The sequence below is a fragment of the Magnolia sinica genome, chromosome 2 (assembly GCF_029962835.1).
Source record: "Magnolia sinica isolate HGM2019 chromosome 2, MsV1, whole genome shotgun sequence".
In the NCBI taxonomy this organism is placed as follows: Eukaryota; Viridiplantae; Streptophyta; class Magnoliopsida; order Magnoliales; family Magnoliaceae; genus Magnolia; species Magnolia sinica.
The window spans coordinates 12187766-12210816 of NC_080574.1; the positions used below are offsets into that span (position 1 = coordinate 12187766).

A 23051-nucleotide genomic window follows, 5' to 3' on the forward strand; every position below is an offset into this window, starting at 1 on the left:
AGAATCAAAATTGAGTTTTCGGTTTCTGAACCTTGGTCCAATGTATTACAGATATTTGTCAAACATCAACTTGGATTCCTGACCTGTGTGTTACTTCCCAGTTATGTTATTAGTAACAGTTGATTTCTGTTTAACTAGCTTTAAACAACTATACAAAATCGTTCATTATATTCAGCAGTTCTTGTCATTTTTGCTGCTGATGGAAAATTAACTTGTAACTTCTGCTAGAAGAGTTAATTTGAACAAGTGAAAAATCAGCCTTTACAAATGTTCTGGTGTGCATGCATCTGTCATGATTCATTCATAAATATATCTATGCATATGAAAGTTAAAGTATTTTCTACTGATGGAAAAAAATTGTAACTTTTGCCAGAAGAGTTAATTCAAACAAGTGAAAAACCAGCCTTTACAAATGTTCTGGTGTGCATGCATCTGTCATGATTCATTCATAATAGTATATATGCAATAGATATAAACAAAAAAAAAAAAAGGAAAAAGTTAGAAGTATTTGCTTGTGGGTGAGTTTACAGTACGTTTCTATGTGTAGTACCTGCATGCTTGCATGTATCAGACATATTATGGACACGTAATTGGAAAAGTGTTCATACATCCATGCATTTTGTTTCTGTTCATGATATATAATAATAATAATAATAATAATAATGATTCATGGCCATATGCGCTGCCACTTGCATTTGTCCACGCTTGCTTGTATTTACACAGTTTAGTTTTCTGGTTATTCCGCTGGATTTCATTTTCTCTTTTAGGCATGCTCACCCCTACTAAACTTTTTTTTTTTTTGGTAGTTTTATAGATCTCCCAAACATCTCTGCCTCCATATACAGTGCCGAGCTCTGCAATAGATTGCGTGCATTCCTTGTTGCATGCCCTCCCACCAGTCCCGCACAACACGTAGCAGATCTTGTAATTGCAACTGCAGATTTTCAAAGAGATCTTGATAGCTGGAATCTTTGGTAATTGATGTGTTGCGCTCTTTATTTTCTTTCCTCGATACATTATCTTCTTCTTTCGGGCCTCCTACCGATCTTTGTTATGATCTTTCACAGCCCTGTCAAAGGAGGTGTTGATGCAAAAGAGTTGTTCCACTTGTATATTATTCTCTGGATTCAAGATAAGAGACTCTCTTTGCTCGAGTCCTGCAAATTAGATAAGGTATGAATTTTCTGCTTTCAATGCCATGGTCATATAATCTATTTCTTATGGTGGAATCTGTCCCTGGGCTGAAGCTCCTGTTTCCCCTGTTCCCCTTCTGGAGGGAGGAAACATTGGAACAAATTGGAAAACCATAGGGGTGGGTGTTTGCACGTGTGCGTGTGTAAATTTATGCCAATCAGGTATTATAAGCTTCCGATCAATATCATGAATATGGTCACTCAAGATTGAATGGAGAAACAAAATGGGTCCAGTCATCATCTTGAAACATCTAGTAGATAGATCCCACTTTGTATTTCTTATGATTCTATAGTAACACTTTGATTTGATGATTCTAACCATGTGATTTACAGGTAGAAACAACAGACAGTTTTAACAAATTGGCTCCATTCAAATAGTTAGGATAATTCGATTGGCTGGATTCTTGCACCATGGCTTGCTCCTAGTTGTATGAATGATCAGATCAACAACAGGTCATCCTGTGTGCCGCTTAAAAGGTTTGGGAATGTTAGCATGTTGCTAATGTCCCCACCTTCATATAGTACAAAATGAGCACTGTGCTATGGACCTGTCATCTGAAACTTGGGGATGAATGTTCTATATTCATTGATGTAAGTGTTAGGTGTATATACAATCACATATGCGAAAGACCAAACAATTGTTGATAAGCTTTTGCATATATGTCACTTAGTACATGGTTATGACAAAACTACCCTTGTATATAGTATGTATCATGCAACACTGGAATCAGTAGAGTGGGTTATGCTCTTAGCAGGTGCAGGAGTCAAGGGAGATCGGGCTGATCATGAATAGATTGGAATATGCTCAAGGGAATGTGATAGTATGCATGCCACTTACTAAATGATCATAACATTGATAACCCTTATGCCTGATCCTATACCCCAGAAAGACACAAGGTGGATTGAGCAAAAAAGCTTAGTCCATGCTCTTAGAGAAGTTAGTTGCAGGATCCTTCTAACTAGGTGTGGCTCCCACTTCAAATCGCCTCTATGGAATCTCACTCATGTCTGCTCCCTACTTAATTATAATTGTTTACATTTTGAAAGAATGCTTCCCCACACCTGCACCTGAGTTTGTAGCTGCTTCGATTCATGCTTTGTGGCTTTGTGCAACTATAAGAATGACAAAGCAGGTGCACCAAAACATGCAAAGCTCATAGTATAGTTGCATGAAGTTCAAGCCGCAGCGGCAAGAAGTTTGGGTGCAGGAGTGGGAAAGCACTTGTTTAAAAAATTTAGCAAGTATAAACAGTTGGGAAGCGGGAGCAGGAGCGCAGATCGAATTGAGAGAGGCACCTAGTTTGAAGGATCCTGCAATGAAGGCTCAGAGTAATTGGGCTGAATAGAGAACAAGCCCTCAAAAGGAGAAATACCAAAGATAGCAGAGGATAGGAATTGGGGAAAGAGACTGAAACACACTATCTGCAGAGCCCTGCAAACAACTTTGAAAAATTAGGTAGAAGTCACCATAAACCTCAGACAAGTAAGCAATCAAAACCCCTATCCCTATGAGCCCATTATCAGATTTTAGCTGCAGAAGTCAGCTGTATGGATAGTGCATATGGATAATTAAGAGAGAGAGGTATACTCACTGACCCAATAACAATTAGGTGAACAAAACGCCAACCCAGAATGTTGGGCTCTACTACCATAAAAACTTGGAGAAGAATGTTGGAGAGAATATTCTGTATTCATCAGGAAAAGCTTTGGGCATACATACAATTACAAATGCAAAAGACTAAAGTACTCCCTAATGAACTTTGCATATACATAACTATCTCAACACGTGATGACCACAAAACTATTCTTTTATAAAATATATTCTAGATCCACAAATATAGAGGACCATAGGTCTTGATTCCCAATATAACTTGGAAGCTGATGAATTCTGGATATAGATTGATCATTTTAGTGCTTTTCTTATAGAATATCTACCTTTTGTTATGCTTTGGCCAACTCTAAACTGGAAAACTGCTTTTCTTTATGTTATCTACTACTGCAATCACAAATATTTATAAAACCTATTGTTAGATTGAAGCTTTTGGATGTTACCATAAACTGTGTTTGTGAAATTTTTGGAATTTGTTCTGGCATCTTCTCTTCATCGTCATTAATCAGCTCCAGAGATGGCACCCAATACAATCAGTTCATATCCTCTGCTACTCCAATCAACTTTATGCTTGTAAAAATTGTTTAAAATTAACTAACGTGCAGGTGAAGTGGTCTGGCGTTACAACACGGCATTCCACAACTCCGTTTGTTGATGAGATGTATGATCGGCTGAGAGAAACACTGAATGAATATGACGTCATTATTTGTCGCTGGCCAGAATATACATTTGTTCTGGAAAATGTATGTCATGTACCGGGTCTTTTGCCCTTTGTCTTTTTCTTTTCTTTTGCCTTATCTTTAAAATTGAAATATCTTGCACTTGACTTGTTTGATATGTTAATGTTTGGATGGAACTAAAAGGCTGTTGCGGATATTGAGAAGGCAGTGGTGGAGGCTTTAGACAAGCAATATGCAGATGTGTTGGCGCCATTGAAGGATACACTGACACCTAAGAAATTCGGTCTCAAGTATGTCCAGAAAATTGCTAAACGCGCTTCTGAGCCTTACGTGGTCCCTGAGGAGGTGAGTGAGCTGTGTCCAAAATACTGATGTTCTCGCATGTTTAATCTCGTGGCTTGAGAAAAATAGTTCCCTTTTCTTTCAGCTGGGAATTCTCTTGAACACTATGAAAAGGCTGCTTGATGTGTTGCGGCCCAAGATAGAATTGCAGTTGAAGTCATGGGGTTCTTGCATACCTGATGGTGGAAGCTCGGGTTCTGGAGAGCGCCTCAGTGAAGTAACAGTGATGCTGAGAGCCAAGTTCAGAAATTACCTACAGGCAGTTGTCGAGAAGCTTGCAGAGAATGTGGGTACCTCTTTGAAAACAAAACTTTGTTTGATTTTGATTTTGTTTTCCATTATAGGAACTAGATGGTTTCCATAAAATGATTTTATGAATGGATCACATGCACAGATAAGGAACATCATTGGAAATTTTAGCATTCATGTTTTTCTAGATGGAACTTAAAAGGAGAGAAAATAATATCATTCAAAAATAAATTGATGGAAGAAGGAAAGTGGAGTGTTGAGGAAGAAGTAAATGTTATTTGGAATGAGACGGCTAGGTGCATTAGGAAAATGACAAAAGATGTTATGGATGAGTTAACGAGACATTTGTAGGAAGAGATCCCATGGTGTATTTTTTTGCAGATGGCACAGTTTTGATTGACAAGATGAGGGAGGGCATAGGCAAAAAGCTAGATTTATGGAGGGATGCTTTAGAATCTAAAGATTTAAAATTAGTCAGTCTAAAATAGAGTTTATGGAGTGCAATTTTAGTAATAAGAGTGAAAATGAGGTTAGTAAGATTGCTGACCAAGATGTTTCCTAGAATGACCGCTTTCGATACCTTGGGTAAATAATTCATGAGTGGGGAGATTAAAAAGGATGTTGCCGATAAATTTCACGTTGGGTGGAAGAAATGGAGATGTGCCTCTAGAGTTTTATGTGATTGTTGTGTACCAATCAAACTAAAAGGGAATTTTACAGAATCACTATAAGACCAGCCATGCTTTTTGGCTCCTCCTCAATAAAGCGTTTAGGTAACCTTTAAAAAAAAAAAAAAACTATAAGACCAGCCATGCTTTATGGGACAGAATGTTGGCAGTTAAAGAACAACATGTGTAGGATGAGTGTAGCTGAAATTAGGATGCTGAGATGGATGGGTGGCAAGACAAGGATAGAATTAGAAATGAAAGCATTCAATGGAACCTAGTAGTAGCACCAATAGATGATAGGATGGGGGAAAGTAGACTTAGATGGTTTGGTCATGTGTAATAGAGAGCAAGAAACGTGCCGGTTAGGAGTGAGTTGGTACAAGTTGAAGGCTCTAAAAGGGTAAGGGGAAGGCCCAAAAGGACATGGATGTTGGTACAAGATGAGGAAGGATAGAATTAGAAATGAATGCATTCAAGGAAACTTAGGAGTAGCACCAATAGATAATAAGACGAGGGAAAGTAGACTTGGATGGTTTGGTCATGTGTAACAGAGACCAAGAAACATGCAGGTTAGGAGTGAGTTGGTACAAGTTGAAGGCTCTAAAAGGGTCAAGGGGAAGGTCCAAAAGGACATGGATGGAGGTAGTAAGAAAAAGGCTTGATGACCTATGGTCTAATTGAAGGTCTGGCCTTTGATGGAGTGGAATGGTGGAACTGGATTGATATAGTCAACGACTAAACAGTTCGTATAATCTGGATCAGTGGGGCCAGTTTTTTTTTTTTTTTTCCTAGTTTTTTAGTGTTGTAAGCCCTTTTTTGACCAGTTTTTTCTCTCTCTTTAATGAAATCTCAATATCAGTTTCAAAAAATAAATAATAAATAAAGACACCAACATTAATGCTGGAAAGGACATTTTGTAAATGAAAAAAATAAAGAGTAAAAAGAAAAGGATCAGAAACAGTTGGGAAACAACAATACATGTCTGCTTATCAGTATTTATGTGTGTTTTGTAGATGAACATAAGTACTAAATGGATGTGTGCAGGACATTGTCCTTTTTGTATTGCTCAATACATGATTTTCTTGGCAAATATTAAAGAATACTATCTGATTCTGATGATGGGCCATATGGCTGCGTCCTATTTCTAGACTCGTGCGCAGAATGCAACGAAACTTAAAAAGATCATCCAAGATTCAAAGGAAGTTGTGATCGAGTCTGATATTCGCAACAGAATGCAGCCTTTGAAGGATCAGCTCATGAAAACAATAGATCACCTTCATACTGTCTTTGAGAGCCATGTCTTTGTTGCAATATGCCGAGGTTATTGGGACCGGATGGGGCAGGTCTGTTCATATGAAGCTTTTCTTAACTTAAAATTTTGTGGGATATATAGCATACAAATATATATATATATTTTATATTCCCTTTTCTTTTCTTTTTTTGGTCTGATTACAGGATATATTAAGCTTCTTGGAGAACAGGAAAGAGAACCGGTCATGGTATAAAAGTTCAAGAGTTACTGTGGCAGTAAGTATGGTGCTATTCTCCAAAATTTTAAAGTCGAGGAAATATAGAATGCTCGATGAAGCTGTTGGTTAGCTCAACTGTATATGTGGGTTCCACCTAGTTCCCAAATTGTTCATATGGATGGGCTCCATGTTGGTTCGCGGAAGCCCCAAAAATCTCACCATCAGATGATCTTGTCTGATTCAGGCCATGTTAAAAGTCGACCATTTATTATGATTATCTATTTTAGTCACATGGCTAGGATCAGTTGTTGGGGGCGCTCTTAGGGCATGGACCGTCCCATGATGGGATGAACCGGATCAACTGCTTAGATTACTGATAGGTGGGTCTCACACCATTACTGGGTTGAACAAAAACACCGTCTCTCTATGGAACATCATATTGCACCTCTTTGCCACTTGTGCTGTCTGATTTTGACTTGGGTTTTGCAGATTTTGGATGACACCTTTGCATCACAGATGCAACAGTTGCTTGGAAATGCACTGCAAGAAAAAGACTTGGAGCCACCCAGATCAATCATGGAAGTCCGGTCCATGCTCTGTAAGGATGCACCAAATCACAAGGAATCAAATTACTACTATTAGATATGTTTTGTCTGTGTTTGTGTATATAAATATATAATGAGGAAAGAGGCATTAGTTTTTCACCGCAAGAGCACGAAGGACCCATACATAAATAGGCTCTGTCGGACACAATCATAGCCAAGGAGATGTGAATGAAAGCCTCATCATTGATCTGCAACTGGGGAGATGAGCATCCAAAAGCAACTAACTATGCCGATTTTGTACAGGCAAAGGGATACAGTTAGGGTTTATATAATAGAAGATAGCCCGCCTTCATCTCATCCAGAAATGTAGGATCCTTTGTAACAGGTGACTGTTGATTGTACTGATTACCTTTGTTGAATTCAATTTTCGATTGATTAGTTTTGTTTTTTGTTTCACCGAGAGGGACTACCTATTTCTTTGCTCTCCATTGTATAATGTCATCTTATTTCTGTGGCGTTAATGGATCGAAAGTGTTCATTTCTGATGATGTGTGGCAGAGGCTAAACCAAAATAACCGAAAGTAACCTCAGAAACACATAGATGACATTTCATCTCCACCGCAAGGTTATGCACCCAGATTGAAATTCTCTCTTTAAGAAAGAATCATTAAGGTATTTAGGGAATCATTGGTTGCTGAGAGTCAAACCACTACTGCAGTGTTGAGGTGGCTTCCTGCTGTACATGGGGCATACCACTCTAATCTGAACAGCCCAACAATGGGACTGCTGTAGCTGGGTCATACATCCTGAGAATCAGATTTGATTGGAGAACCCTGACCAGTTACTGATGGACATTTGTTTATTTTGGACCATTTACCATTTGGTTTTGTTGTCTATTACATGCCCACCAATAGGCTAGTTTTAATCATACTTCGTCAAACTTTTGGGTTGTAATCCATCTAGTGTCCTACTATTTGTTTGTGGTTTCAATTTGTGGTACATGCAACGTATATGGTAGGGGAGACTACTGTGTTGCAATTGCGGTATCATCATTCGGCCCAGTTATTGGTTTTTTGTATACAAATGTTTTGCTGTTTCTATCGCTAGTGTCGTGGGTCCCCATGACTGCAGTTCAGGTGACAGTCGTGCAATGTCATTCATTGTAGATGCATGTCAGTTTTGAACGTTTAGACAACAGGCGCCAGCGAAATATTGTTGTCCGATCTGATTCAATTTCATGTCTGGTGTGGAGCAGGGTTCCTCAAATGGCAGGACCCTCATTTGTCACTTGATATGCTGGCCCCTTTTCCTTTTTCTTTTTTTCTTTTTTCTTTTTTCTTTTTTGCGTCTTTGTTTATTTATTTATTTTTTATTTATCACAACTCACAAAAGCATCAAACCGTTAGTAAATTTGGAATTGTTGAAATGCTTATTGGATTCACTTAGACCGGTCTAAGATCACGTGATTACACTAAGAACTAACGAATTGTGACCAATTTACGAAAGGGTATAAGCTCTGGCTGGGAATAGGGGCCTCTTAGTCATTGCCATGGATTGGAAGTAGGGTTGGAAATTTAGATGTCTGGCAGGCGGTTGACTGTCATTTGCTAATGATGGGGTAGCGTAGGCAAGAGACTGATGGTGCAATTCATTCCATTCGAGATCAGGGCACTCACCAGGAGGGCACCATGAATATGTCCTGGCCCAAAATCAAGCTTCTCTCACCGGGTGGGTCATGTACGGATGTTGATTGTAGGCTGTGTAGGTGGGTCACAAATGGATGTAGAATGTGGGCTGTCATCTTTTCTCCAACCATTTCTTTTTCCCTTGGGCTTAGAAGATGATGATCTTTTTCCCTTGTGCACCGACCAGCCTGATTTTGGGGCTGGGCCATGTTCGTGGTGGCTCTCACCTGATAAATGGCATGTAGTTATGTTAGTATGGACGTTGAGGCACTGCGTGAATCAGTGCTAGCAGAGCTCAATGGGCAATGGTGCGTTTCAGTTAATTGTATGATAGCTGATTTTTGAATTTAGAATGAAGGTTAGCTAGCCCTACAAACAACCCTCAACCCTGTGCACCTGATGTATGTGCCATGTCCAACATGGCAAGTGAGCAGGGCATCTGGGCATTGCATATGGTGGAGCCTTCCAGTAACACCATACAAGAAAATCAGGTCAGTTCCGTTGGACCTTGCGCATGTTGAATGCAGGGTGATCGGATTCGGTCAGGTCTAGGTAACAATGAGTTCGGTCATGACCGTGTGGAGCCAACCTTGATGTGTATGCTGTATGTGATCAGAGGGCCCACCTTGATGTATGTGCTGCACATCCACCTTGTCCATCCGTCTCTGGCTCCTTTTAGGGCATGAGCCCAAAAATGAAGCAAATCCAAATATCAGGTGGACCACCCCACAGGAAACAGTGGAGATTGAACGCCCGCCATTAAAATCTTATTAGGACCCACTGTAATGTTCATTTTATTGGGATTTTGGCCTGCGGAATCACACAGATCTAGATCTAGGATAGCAATTCAATGGCACCAAGCACATACAAGAGAACACACAGATTTAACGTGAAAAATCCTTGCGAAAAAAAACCACAGCACAAAGCAACAGATTTCCGCTATGAAAGCATCAATTACAAAGAGAGAGGACTTACCCGATTCGAATAACCTCGAATCTCACCCTTGCTACACCCTTTGATAACCCTAGAACCTTTTAGAATACTTTTAGAAAGTCTTAAGGACCCCTATTTATAGTTTAGGAAACTCCACTTAAGCACCACCTCTGGAAAAGTTCAGAAACCGCCTCAAAGTTACGCAGTCTGCGCAAGATCTGCGTAACCCTCGACTAGTCGAGGCAGGTCCTCAATTGGTCGAAGGGCACCCCGACCGGTCGAGCCTAACCTTCGATTGGTCGGGCATCCCGGACACCCAAAACATGTGCTCGCTGAACTTTGAGTCGAGCAAGCCTTGACCAGTCGAGTGGACCCTCGATTGGTCGAGCATACCAAAACCAAGATTTATGACATCAAGTACAACACATTTACCATCCAACCTGTTAATATGGTCACACAAACCTGGATGAAAGGGAAACACAAAAATATCAGCTTGATATTTTTTTAATGGTTAATCACCACTGTTTCCTGTGGCTTGGTCCATCTGAGATTTGGATCTACTTCATTTTTGGTGCCCTGCCTTAGAATGAGGGATGTGGATTGTGTCCTACCCCTTCCAGGATAGACTCGGTCCTGGCAGGGGCTCTGTGGGGCCCACCTTGATGTATGTATTTTATCCACACTGTCCATCCATTTTAACAGATCAATTTAACGCATGGAACCAAATAGTTCGCAGATCCAAGGCTCAAGTTAGCCACACCACACAAAGCAGTGGTGATAATGATGCCATTGAAACCTTCGTAGGGCCCACTGTGATGTTTATTTGCCATCCAACTTGTTCATAAGGTCAGACCTGGAGTGATCCATAGCTCAAGTGGTAGACTGAGTGAAAGATACCTCGTTTCAACACTGAGGTCTTGGTATCGATTCGCTAGTGGGGGTGGCTAACAATGATGTGTGAACTGACAGTGGGGTGTAATAACAAGCTAACCAGAAAAAAAGGTCAGACCTGGATCAAGGGAAAACACAAATATCAGCTTGATAGAAAACATCCGTGCCCCAAGAAACTTTCAACAATACCCACTGTTTCTTGTAGCGTGGTCCGCTCAAGATTTGGATCTCTCCTTTTGGGCTCATACCTTAAAATGATTTGTTAAAATGGATGGATGGTGTGGATAAAACACATACATCATGGTGGGCCCCACAGAGCCCCTGCCAGGACGAGTCCATCTTGGCAGGGGTAGGACACGATCTGCGTCCTAAAATGAGTTAGCAAAATGGATGGACGGTAAATAGTTTTTAATGGTCAATCACCATTGTTTCCTGTGGTGCAATCCAACTGAAATTTGGATCTGCTTCTTTTTTGGGCCCATGCCTATTTGGCAAAACAGATGGACGGCATGGATATAAAACACATACATCAAGGTGGGCCCCACAGTCACAGCCTGACTGAACCGATTCCGCTCCCTTGAATGCGTGTCATTGGCAACTTTTCTAACCAACCTTTTTTTCTTTTTCTTTTTTTTTTTTTCGGCGGGGTCAAACCAACTATTGCTTTTTGTGGGGCCAACCATGCCTAATTTGCGTATAGTAATCTTCAGGGTAGGGCAACCTTCTGCAGCAAAAAGATGCCCCACACACATGCCAGATCGGCACATTGGTGCCGCCTTCATAATCGCAAGTGCTTTGAATCTGGTTAGCCCTAGCCGAAATGCCAACAAGGAAAGGACTGAAGGGCTAAAACAGGGCCTGGGCTGAAAAGCTAGCTTCCGTTCTCTAGGTTTTTTGCAGCTAGGGTGCTCACGGTTTTAAGCTGGACTTTGAAAATGGTAAAGAATGCGAAAGGAAGGAAACAAAGACGAGACAGAAGAAGAAAGAGGATGCTCGTGGGGCTAGAGAATAGAGGAATCGCGTCAACGCAATCTCTCGGGCAATCCACAGGTCAACAATCCAGATCAATCAAGGTGGCTGGCCAACCTTTCCACTACGGGCATGCCTAATGCTTGAGTCACGGACACGTTGATTGGAATGTTTCCCTGAACCTATTTGCATTTTGACATTATTAAAAAGAAACTATGCTAATCAGGATTTAAATCCAAAATTCATTTACACAGCTGATAATCTGAAGAATTTCAGTCCGATGTATCGAGTTCAAGAGAACAATCAGATGGTTACAAATGCAGAAGCTTAATTTTCAAATTGCATGAGGAGGCATTCTCTGCTGAATTAAAGCATATGTACACAAGCAAGGTCCAACGATTTGGGAGAAGAATGATAAAGCAATCCATTGCACAACGAGACCCTGCAAATCTTAATTTTACATATTTGAGAACACCTCCAATTTATCTTCTTCCAGCACTGATTTCCCGGGCAGCAGATCTTCCCGGAAACAGCACAAATGAAATTCACAACAGCTTCGATATAACACGGCAAGATGACCAGAAAGCCACAGATGCCGCACTATACAATGCTGGGTTTTGGTATATCCTGTCAAAAGAGAGCATGGGAAAAGATTTGTATGAGATAATAAAATGCAATTCTACGCCAAAGTTGGGACGAAGATGTGATCCATGGCATAAACAAGTAGATCCTTGATTGTTATACATGAAAATGTAGATTACTCCCCCCAAGGAAATGAAAAGAAAAGATACATGGCAATGCATCACACAGTTTTAAATCTAAGAAGGCAGTTTTTCAAGGATTAAAAATCTGCTTTGGTGTATCATATAGTTCACTACCAATACAGATCCTGTTGCTCCGATTGCTCTGCATCGCCCTGCATCGGGTCTGTATCTGGCCAACACACCTATATTGTCTATGGTTGAAACCAGTTTGTGCCAGGCGATGTGTATTGGTTTCAGATAACACCTTAATCTCACAGTGTTTGTCTGCACTGCCAAATTACAGTTGATGGGGCTTTCCCAAGTGCCCTTGATGTCCTTGGTGTATTTTTATTTTAACCTGCATTAAGCCAGCTAGTGTTTTCCTGTTTGTCTGCAAATCATGGTTGGGACTTGGGATAAGAACTGGGACCCAGGTCTTATCACAACCAAGATTTGATGTTCTGCGCATCCTGTCACACTTGAGAATAGCGACCATTCAAACATTCCCCAAGTTGTCAGGAAAGACAAAGGATACAGCCATTAGAGTACAAGACACAAGATAATTCAATGATTATAGACTCTCAAATGGGTGGCATTAGTAATTCAATGACGGAAGTAAGCATCTTAGAGATAAAGGAATCATCATTGACTACTGAATCAATGTTTGGGCCGAACTAGTAGGAAGCAACCTACCCAATGGCAGTGGCACCCCAAGATGCTACATTGTAAACAACTTTGCTTCCATCCCACGCCTTCCGAAGTTTTCCCTTTTTCTTCTTCACAGAGAATGTTTTGCTGAGAGCTGAAAAGGACACAGAAAGGTAACTGTAGCATTATAACTTTCCTAGATTTGTCTGCTGAACTCAGGAATCATCATCATCGACTAGAACTGAAGAACAAAATGGCAACCAACTTGATAAATTTTCAATTCAAGTTCTCTGTGGAACATATGAGCATATATTTACGTATTGAACTTCTGAGGTAATGTAATCAAACTTGCCTTCTTGGAGTTGAATGGGTGTTAATTCCTGCAAAACCAAGTGCAAACCTATCAAATCTCATCCAATTAAGTTCTGATACACGCAAAATAGATTTTGTAGCTGGTTGAACATCTCAAAATTGCCCAACTCCTTGTCGAATCTTTTGCTCTTTTTTCCTCTTCTGCCCAATCTTTTGTTTAAGAGTTCTTTTTTCCTCTTATATGTGTAAGTATTTTAAATTTGAAGAGCCATTGGAAGGGTAGGGTGTGACTCCTATTTAAATAGAGGAATTCAAAAAGGAAAAAAAAAAGAAGTTAGGTTGTCTACTGTTTGCATGTAAGCTGAGACTTTTCTTCTTCTTCTTCTTCTTCTTCTTTTTTTTTGGTAGAAAGTGGGACAAAAGGTGTAAACTATTTGCAACTTGTAAACACTCTACATGTAAACTGTTTACAACTTGAGGATTTTACAAGCATCCAACAGTAGATAGGTGGGGCCTTGTAATGATTAATCCAGACATTCACACCTGGTGGGCTTCCTCTGGTTGTTCTCATCATATAAATTAGGGTTGATTGAAGGATGCTGGACTCCTGATCAATGGATATTTTGGCCATTAAATGTGGTTCCTCGCCTGTTATTCTCACCATCCATATGCAGTCTTTTTCAGTTAGAATTTTTTTCTAAATTTGTTTTGAAAGATAACGCAGGTGATTATATTAATCAGAAAAGGAAAAGGGAATACAAGAAGAAAGAAAAAGGAAGGAGAAAAGACGCAGCTCTTTCAGTTAGAAATTTACCAGCACAAATGAACCCTTTTAGTTGCAGGATCTTTCAAACTAGGTGCCACTCCCACTTTGAATCCCACTTTGGACTCCCACCCCCACTCCCACTTCCTAGCTATTTATGCTTTATGGCATTTTCAAATAATGCTTCCCCGCTCCCACATTCAAATCATTTGCCGCTTCACTTTACTCTGTGCAACCATAGGCTGTCCTCCCAGGGAGCAAAAGGTAACACCCCCTCGATGTCTCCATGTCTCCTACTCCTTGACCTCCTTAATGGATGCCCTTTTCTTCCTTTGCGCCACCAAGCTCCAAAGAAGCATCCTCCGGGCATCCTCCACCACTAGAGGATGGACCCTCATGATTGGCCCCTCCTTCCTCCTCTCTCCACAACCTTCTGTCCTTCTCTGAGCTTACCTGAGTCTCCTCTTTCTGATTCCCTGCTTCCTCTCTAACCTCCCACGACACATCCCCTCCCCTCTCTCCCCCGTCTCATTCCCTTGAGATTTCTTCAACACCACATCCTTAATAGACAACCCCACACACGCCAACCCCTCTGCCTCCCTCCCTTCCCCTTTTTTAAGACCTCTGCTCCCCCTTCCTTTTCCACTTTGCCCCTCTCAATCTTCCTGCCCTGCTTCCTCGCTATTTGGTGGTTCACTGAGTCCGGACCATACCTGGCCCTCTGAAACGAGAGTTTCAACCCCGCATACCGTCTCCCATTCAATGACTTGGTCACGGAGGATATATCATCCACATTCTCTAGACGAACAATAGTAAACCCCTTCCTCTCCCTGGTATCACTCCAGCTAGGAATCACCACCTCCCTCACTATCGCTAACCTTCCAAAAACCCATCTAAAGTTGAGCTCTGATCGACCCTCTGCAAAATCTTCCACGAAGAGGATTAGGCTTAGGGATAGAACCCGACAACTCTGGATTCTTCCTCCCTTCAAGCAGGTTCTTTTTACCTGATCGACATCAATGATGTATATTTTCTCCCTTACCTCCCATCTGCGTGATCAGCTTCTGAGAATCCCATCAGATTGACCTCACAATCTAATTGCGACCTGCCTCACGTTCTTCCTTTCATCTTATGTCTCATTTTCTTGTCGATGCAAATGCCATCCCTTTTCTTTCTTTGATTTTTTTTTTTTTTTTTGCCTCTCTCCCTCTCTGCTGCTATGTGCACGCACGCGTGGAGTAATGCTCCCCTACGGACTCCAGCGCAGGGGAACTTAACGTGAGAACTTCTGGACATTGTTGGTGTGGCCACTCTGTGATGTGTATGTGGCATTTGCTTCGACCATCAGTTACTTCTCCAAATATTAGGCTTAGGACCCAAAAATATAGGATGATCAGAGATTTAGGTGGGCCTCACCATAGGGGAACACCAAATAGGGTTACGCCCACCCTCCCAACTGTTTCCCTTAGTGTGGCCCACCTGAATCGCAGATGGACCAGTTATTGGGACCTAGGCCTAATATGTGGTGACTCATTTGTTGGTTGGAATGGATGTCACATATACAGCATGGTGGGTTCCATACAAAATCAAGGATGGGTGTCCCCCTCCTAACTGTTTTCCTTGTTGTGGCCCATCTGAATGACGAATGAGCCTGATTTTTGGGCTTTGGGCCTAACATGAGGTGACGCATCACACATCTGATAGTCGAAGTGGATGTCACATACACATCAAGGTAGGCCTTGAACAAAATGAAGGACGGGTGTCCCTCTCCCAACTGTTTTCCCACCTGAATCATGGAACAGGCCGATTTTTTGGCCCTGGGCCTAACATGAGCTAACACAGCTGATGGTTGGAGTGGATGTCAAATATGCAACGAGGTGTGGGCCACCCACCAGTCAGTGGTTTGAGTACTACTATCACTACAGGACACCCAACAGGTCAGTATTTTGAGTACTACTATCAGTACAGGACACTCAATATAGTCATAAGAGTCCTAGCCCTTGCAGACAATAGCTACCTGCACAGCTGCACTGCCACCCAATAGTGTAGGCTATCTCCAAGATAAATGCCTGATTAATTTACAGTGGCTTTAATATACATACAGATCAATGTCGCATTGCAGGAGTCAATGTTTGGCTTGCTTTCTAACTTTTTTAAAAAAAAAATAAAGAAAAAGAAAAAGAAAAAGAAAAAAGAAGCATCTAATGTATGGCTATCCATAAAAATAGCATACTATTCACAAATTCAGTTCAGCATGTGATGTCCCACCAATGACATCCAAAGGCAAAAGGAATTGGACATATTGTAGCGATCGACCGATGGCAATCTTAAATGTAATGAACAAATGGTATTTTACATAATTGAGTATTCGATTGCTTTCACATTCAAAAAGGTTGATCTAATGAAAGCCCTAAAACAAGAAGAAGAACCTTGACATACCTTAGTTTGATTTAATGATAATAAATATGCAGCCATGAAGCATGCAATTCCTTCCACGATATCTTCTTGTCGGACAAGAACATAACTGTCTTGGTCTGACTCATTCTCCCCATCAAAATGTCCTTCCCATAAGTCAGTTTCACTAATCACATCCCAAGAGCTACCTTCTTCTGCTACCAAGAAAACATACATTGTCAGCAAGTAACACTCATCTGTCTCCAAAATATCAGAAGTATCTATCTATCTATGTATTTAAGTATTAAAATTCAGCTATAAAATAAATATACTCCTGCATGTAGGCAACTTCACAAGAGATTAAATACACATGTAACATATCGTTCAGGAAGCTCCATATCAACAGGAAAGAGTCTTTCTTTTTCCTTTAAAAAAAATAAAAAATGCCTACCAGCCATATTGTGAGGAACTGACATGTGGATGCTGCCAAGCTTTTCGAGGAAGTTGGGCTCTTCCACTCTAGACTTGAGAAGATCACATAGCTGATAATCAACATGAGACAAGTTTAAATCCTCTAAACAGATAAAGTTCCAACATATACTACTGTTACTACTAGCTGCTAAGCGATGCATCGAAATCATGAAATGCAATGTAAAAACCAGTCTAGGAACACTTCATGGATAGGCATGCCAACATGTTACACTTTCCCTTGTTTTAGATGGTACATTATGAAGTATAATGTGTCTCAACTATATTTCCACAACACTTCATGGATATGCATGCCAACATGTTACACTTTCCCTTGTTTTAGATGGTACATTATGAAGTATAATGTGTCTCAACTATATTTCCACATTGTACATGTATAGTTAACAAGATGTGATATCCTGAGGGACAGAGACAGGAAGAAGCGGGGCGGGGGGGGCTGGGTTGTTGTTAGCTAGGAGCGTGTTGAGATGGATGCTTGGGAAGGTGGGAAGGTCAGGAGAACTGATTGAGGTGGTTTCGAGAGGAAGTAATGGAGATTGTTTGGCTATGCACTCAGAAATTTGGAGATGATGCTTGTGAGGAAACCATGATTAAGGTTAAAGGGCCTGAAAAGAGGACAGTAGGGAAATGCTTTGGATAGTCTCATAAGAAGGGATGCAAAAGGCTTTTTTCTTATGGCTTGGATCTTACAGTGAGGACAATAGGGAAATAATTTGGATCTCCTCTTCTTAAGGCAGTGGGAAATAATTTGGATCTTCTTCTTTTCAGGACATTAGGAAATGGCTTGGATCTTCTTCGACTTCTTCTTATGATGGGGAATCATTGCACCCCCTTACAAACAAGAACATTCTTCCAAATAGCACCCCTTACAAACAAGAGGATTCTCCCAGGATCACACCGCTTACAAACAAGAGCATTCCCTCAGAATTCCAGGGGTCCCAGTTACAGCTCTTAAAAACGAAGAAGCTCCCACCCAACTAATCACCCTCCAACCTTTTGGACAGCTGCCTTCTTTGGCAAGGGAGTCAGCAATCTTGTTATCTCCCTCCACAGATGATAAAATCTAAAACCTCAAAAAGACACAATTTCCTACATAACTACAAATAAAACTCCAAGTTTCTTATTCCTTCAATGATGCCCTCTTCAAAGTTATTAGGAATCTACTTTAACAGTTATTCTTATAGATATCTCCTTCAATAATTAATGGGACAAAAGAAGTCTGGTCAACCCTCATCTCAAGCTCCTGCCTCTGCTTCATCTGAGTGTTTTTTTTTTCTTTTTGAAGATTGACGGGAAATTTTATTAAAGGCCTGCAGCCGAAGCAAAGCAGGAAAAAAATACAAGGGGAAGAAAGAAAAAAGAAAAAAGAAAAAAGAGCCTGCCCAACAGGCACCCAAACTAACACTTAACACAAAAAACAGCCCAGTCCGCCATCTTAACGCCAGATTTGTCCTCTCTAAAAGTTCCAGCTCTGGAAGGCTCTGGATAACGAACAGATCTTCCATATAGATGAAGCTTCCATAATCTGGTAGGTGGATTTTTTCGAATCAATTGTCAGTTACCAACCTCACATTTGAACAGAGCTTAATTTTTTTATTTTTTATTTTTATCATTTGCTTCTTCACATTGCTTTCCTTTCTTCTGAATCAATTGTCAGTTACCAACCTCTTAAAAAATTAGATTGGAGGCAGCAACATCATGAGATACTAGGGTGCGAGTGTGTGCCTATGAAAATTGGAGCTTTCTCATGGCTTCCTTGCTTGGGGAAGCTGCTGACAGTTCACCAGCTTCATAAAAGGGGGTGTGCCATGCCTTACAGGAGCATCATGTGCTGCAAAGAGGCAGATAACATAAATCATCTCTTTATCCATTGCGATGTAGCCAGGAAAATCTGGGCCAGGTTCTATGATTCAAAGTGAGGCAGGTATTCCCATCCACAGTGTTGCAAACTTCTTCAACAGTTGGGTTGCAGAGACCTGGGTAGTGCCAAGAAGGCTTTGGTCTGGGATGTTTCATGCAGTCATGTGGCTTGAAAGAAACAATAGAGTATTCAGAGGGAAGGAGTCTTCTCCTTCTTCCCTAATAAATTATAGGCATTGATTGGGCATGCATGGATTGCAACTTCAAAGGGTTCTCCAGCCAGATGATGTCCCATAGTTTACCTGAAGTGTTGATTTGCAAGAAGCGTGATCCCTCCTGTGTGGGCAGGGTCGTCCATGTCAGTAGTGGGACCTTGCTTGCGGAGATTTCTGGTCATTTGGTAACGCCAACTCTAATGTAGTTGAAGTGGCTGCAGTTATTCAAGCGATCGAAGTGGTTCTGGCATTTGTTTCTTCCCCAGTCATTGTGGAAGGAGAATCCTTTAATGTGATAAGCTGTGTGGGATATATATCTGGCCCTTGGAGGTTGGATAACACTATAGGGGAATTATCCGATCTGGCAGAAGACCTCACAGTGGTTTTCTTGAGAGTTAACAGGGAGGTGAATGTTAGCTTGTTAGTACACACTCAGTACACACACTCCATGTTAACCACCCCCACTAGGGATCGATACCAAGACCTCAAGTGTTGAAACGAGGTATATCCACTCAGTCTGCCAGTTGAGCTATGGATCTGGGTGTAGGTGAATGTCAAAGCTGACGCTTTAGCAAAAGCAGGAGCTCACGTGGCTTTTCTTTCTACTGTGGATGGGAGATAATTCTCCTATCCCCAGCTCTGTATTCTATTTGGTTTTTCTCTTCTCCTTGTAGCATTTTCCTTGCTTTAACAATATTCCATATTAACCTTCAAAAAAAAAAAAAAAAAAAACCCACACTGGTGCGAGCGATTGTATGTGCACATGTACGAACAAGAGTGTGCCACCGTTTCAAGCGTTTTGCAGGGTGTTTGAGAATTGAAACATCATTAACATTTCACACATGCACGTTCTCGTTTCATGTTATTATATACCATCAAAACTCACGCACAAAAGATGAAAAGCATTCAGTACTGTAGCAGCACAACACTACAAGATGATATAGAGAACAAATGGCATATAATCTAGATATCATTCAAAAGAAAAAAAATTGCCATATAATCTAGTGGGTGTTACCTTGAAGAGGAAAGTACCCTGGAAGTCAAGCTACCTCAAAGGGCTTGACTGATACCAAAAAGATAAAGTGTGGCACTTCTAAGAGAGTCACCCTACTTCTCATCAGACACTAAGGGCCTGTTTGGATGCCTGTAAGTTGGGTAAGTGGGAAGTGACTTACAGGGAAGTCACTTACAGGTGGTGTTTGGGGGAGAAAAATAACCTGTAAGTAACTTACAACCTGTAAGTCACTTACAGGCAAATCTACCAAAAAACTGCAGGGGGATGGGGGTGGGAAGTCACTTCCTTGTAAGTCACTTACAGGCTCAACGGTCAGATTTTTAAAAAGAGGGAAAGAGGGAGAAACGCACCAACCCACCAAATCTCATTCCGTCTCTGCAATCTCTCGCTGCAGTTACTGCCTTCCGTCTCTTCTCCTCCTAAAACGGTAGGGTTTCATTTACCCTTTTTTTCTCCTTTGAAAACGGGAGTGGTTTGACTTTACTCTATAAGGCACGCTGGCATCCAAACAGTCACTTATACGCACCTACGTATTTTTTCACACGTGTCATGGGCCTCTAATCCGAACGGACCATGTGATGCAGCATCCCATGAAACTGTCAGGGACTGTGGCCTATGGTTGGTGATCCTGTAGATCATTTATCTGGTTGGTCTCACTGTGGCCTGTGGTTGGTGATCCTGTGATGTACTCACAGTGTTGGTGAATCTCTTAGATTGCACAGTTAGAATGCAAGTAATTTAACGATCTACATCAGTGTTGGTGAATCTCTTAGATCCTGAGCATCAAACTCCTCATTAGAGAATGAGAAAAACTTTGATGATAGAGTGGGATTGATGATGCGCTGGCCCTTGGAAATTACATCAGATTGCACAGTTGGAATGCAAGTAATTTAATTATTAGATTTTCTATTAACGTTTTTAAGTTTATTCTCAATGCTTGAATTGAGTTATTACTCCATATTATAGATTTTTTGAATTCGTGGGCCCACTTTTATAGCCCACTTGATGATTGGTTTAGCTTAATAATTATCTCAAATATTCATCTTGATGGGCTTAACAAAATAACATATTTGATCCCATGTTTTTTTATATGATTATAACATTTTAGAACGATTCCTCAATCTAAGATATGCTCGATGTGAATATACAGCTTTCTACCTTTAAGTAACTTACAGGTTATCTAAACAGAAAAAGTAACTTACCTGTAAGTGACTTACAACTTACATCCAAACAGATTACCTGTAAGTAACTTTCACCTGTAAGTCACTTACAGGTAAGTCACTTGCATCTTAAGGGCATGTTTGGCCGGACCGATCCCATGGGATTTGGTGGGATGGGATCAATTTTAAGGTAATGATGATGGTGTCAGTGGATTGTCTCATGATCCATGGGATTACTTATATCCCTCGGAAGTTCACCGGGTCTGTTTGGCACGCCCGCTTATCCTGGGATTTTACCTTCCAATCCATTCAACCAAGGGATAGGATCACTGTTAAGGTAATGATGGTGATGTCAGTGGCTTGTCAGTGGATTGTCTTAAGATCCATGGGATTGCTCATATCCCTGGACAAGTGCACCGGATCTGTTTGGCTCGTCATGCCTATCCCAGGATATTGCCAATCCCATCCCTCCTAATCCCATCTAATACCACATCCAGCGCCTGGCCAAACACGCCCTAAAAGAACTTACAGGCATCCAAACAGGCCCTAAGGGTATGCTTGGATGCTCAATTGAACTGAACTGTAATTCACTCAATTCATTAGACTGACCAAAGTCGGGGTGGCGCCATTTTAATTCGTAATGCAAACAATCCCTAGCTGCAACTCCATACATTTCCAGTTGGACATGAAACTTGAAACAACAGTTGTTGCAACTCGGAGAATAGCTCCTTGTTATGAACAGAGCGGGTCTACCAACTCTTTCATTTAACTAAACTACCGCAGTTCGAAATTCGATTGAACATCCAAATGAATATATAATCAACCATCATTAACTAAGATTGAAGTATACAAAGGCAGCATACATCAACAAGTCCAAACACATGAAGCGCCCAAATCCCCTATCTCCTTAACAGACGACATATCTTCCATAAAGGATCCTAGTTCACGATTGTAACGGATTGCAACGGATTCTCTTCTTTATTTATATTTTGGTCGGCATTTTCAGATTGAAGCCGGCCAGCCCAACCATGTAATCCTCTCCACGGAAATCAAAGGCTGTGCAATCAAACCCACGAAAAAAAAAGATACAGATTGCGATTTTGAAAAATAAAACCCCAGAAACGATCAAACGTCCCAAATCAACAACAGATCATCATAATCACGAACCAGATCTATCAGAGTTCCCGTACCTCGGCCGTTTCGGACGATGACACCGACGCCGAGTCTCCATTGTCGTTGCTGTCAACGGAAGCAGCGTCGCTGATGCTGTCCGCGTTCTTGAGCATTTCTAGGGCTCTCTTGCATTGATCGAGCACAGACTGAAGCGTCTCTCTCCTTATCCTGACCTCCTCCGTCTCTTTCCTTCCCTCTCTCGGACTTGAAACCGTGGAGCCCACCATCTTGCCCTAGAAATTTCGACCTCTTCTCTTCCTGTTTTGTCCCGACTCCCGTTTTGCCACTACCTTCTTCTCCTACATCTGGAAGTAATGGCCGTCTTCAGGCCTCTTTCTGTGTATATTAGTTGTCGTTTTCTGGCGGTACCCGCCGCCTCTGTTCCAAGCAGCCGGTACTTACAATCATTGTGCTTTTACCACTGTTTACCGGTATTTTACCGTCAACCAGACATGGTTGTTTTACTTTCGTACTCTGGCAGAGCTTGGTGGGTGATACGCATGCACTTAGATATTGCATTCGTGGAATAGAAGTTAAAATAAACCATCCAAGTCATGGTTACCAGTTTGGATGTATCGCAAACCAAAAAGCATTCTTAAAAAAAAAAAAAAAAAAAAAATCTAATATCAGATTGGTGGACATTGATTGGACGGTCAAAAATGGTTTGGATCGTTCAAACAATCTGATTTGGACCACGTGCACAATTTCGAAGTTCTTGCTTGTCAAGCGTCATTCGACACCTGTTTATACCGAGGAATTATATGATGGGAGATGATACCGTGGAGCTGGTATAACTGGGTAATGGATAGCCAATTGTCCACAATACTAGTGGTAGGGTAATGGACCGATCCGATCCGTCCATCTTGTTGCCCCTGCTTTGAACGGACGGTGTTTCCAAAAACACAAGTGTCTGATTATTTTATCCATCTCAAAGGGTGGCCTTCAAAGCGACGGTATCGTATGAAAATAGTTACAGGCCAAACGTTCACCACACGAATTGGAGAAATGTGATTTACAGAATCATCTCGTGATAGATTTTGAAACAT

General features: G+C 41.1%; 2 protein-coding genes across 4 annotated transcripts in view; one reads left to right on the top strand and one right to left on the bottom strand.

Annotated features, from left to right (window-relative positions):
* LOC131235065 (uncharacterized) overlaps nucleotides 1-7211 on the top strand; it is a 34514-nt gene extending 27303 nt beyond the window's left edge. Inside the window, exons 17-24 of the mRNA XM_058232172.1 lie at nucleotides 807-974; nucleotides 1068-1173; nucleotides 3408-3545; nucleotides 3666-3827; nucleotides 3910-4110; nucleotides 5890-6084; nucleotides 6197-6268; nucleotides 6700-7211. Coding sequence (XP_058088155.1) covers nucleotides 807-974; nucleotides 1068-1173; nucleotides 3408-3545; nucleotides 3666-3827; nucleotides 3910-4110; nucleotides 5890-6084; nucleotides 6197-6268; nucleotides 6700-6852 — 1195 coding nt within the window. The 3' untranslated portion in view covers nucleotides 6853-7211. The remainder of the gene's footprint in view (nucleotides 1-806; nucleotides 975-1067; nucleotides 1174-3407; nucleotides 3546-3665; nucleotides 3828-3909; nucleotides 4111-5889; nucleotides 6085-6196; nucleotides 6269-6699) is intronic.
* Nucleotides 7212-11491: 4280 nt separating this feature from the next.
* On the bottom strand, nucleotides 11492-22388 carry LOC131235072 (uncharacterized). Of its 3 annotated transcripts, none has more exons than XM_058232189.1 (6): nucleotides 22023-22388; nucleotides 16545-16635; nucleotides 16139-16311; nucleotides 12977-13004; nucleotides 12670-12778; nucleotides 11492-11860 (listed from the first exon to the last, which is right to left on the bottom strand). In XM_058232189.1, exons 1-6 carry the CDS (start codon nucleotides 22230-22232, stop codon nucleotides 11779-11781), a joined length of 693 nt encoding a protein of 230 aa, XP_058088172.1. In that variant the 5' UTR covers nucleotides 22233-22388; the 3' UTR covers nucleotides 11492-11778. The 3 variants fall into 3 exon arrangements, with proteins under 3 accessions (XP_058088172.1, XP_058088166.1, XP_058088176.1); XM_058232183.1 differs by having other exon boundaries at nucleotides 16139-16314; XM_058232193.1 differs by having other exon boundaries at nucleotides 16139-16308; nucleotides 22023-22385.
* Nucleotides 22389-23051: the final 663 nt, after the last annotated feature.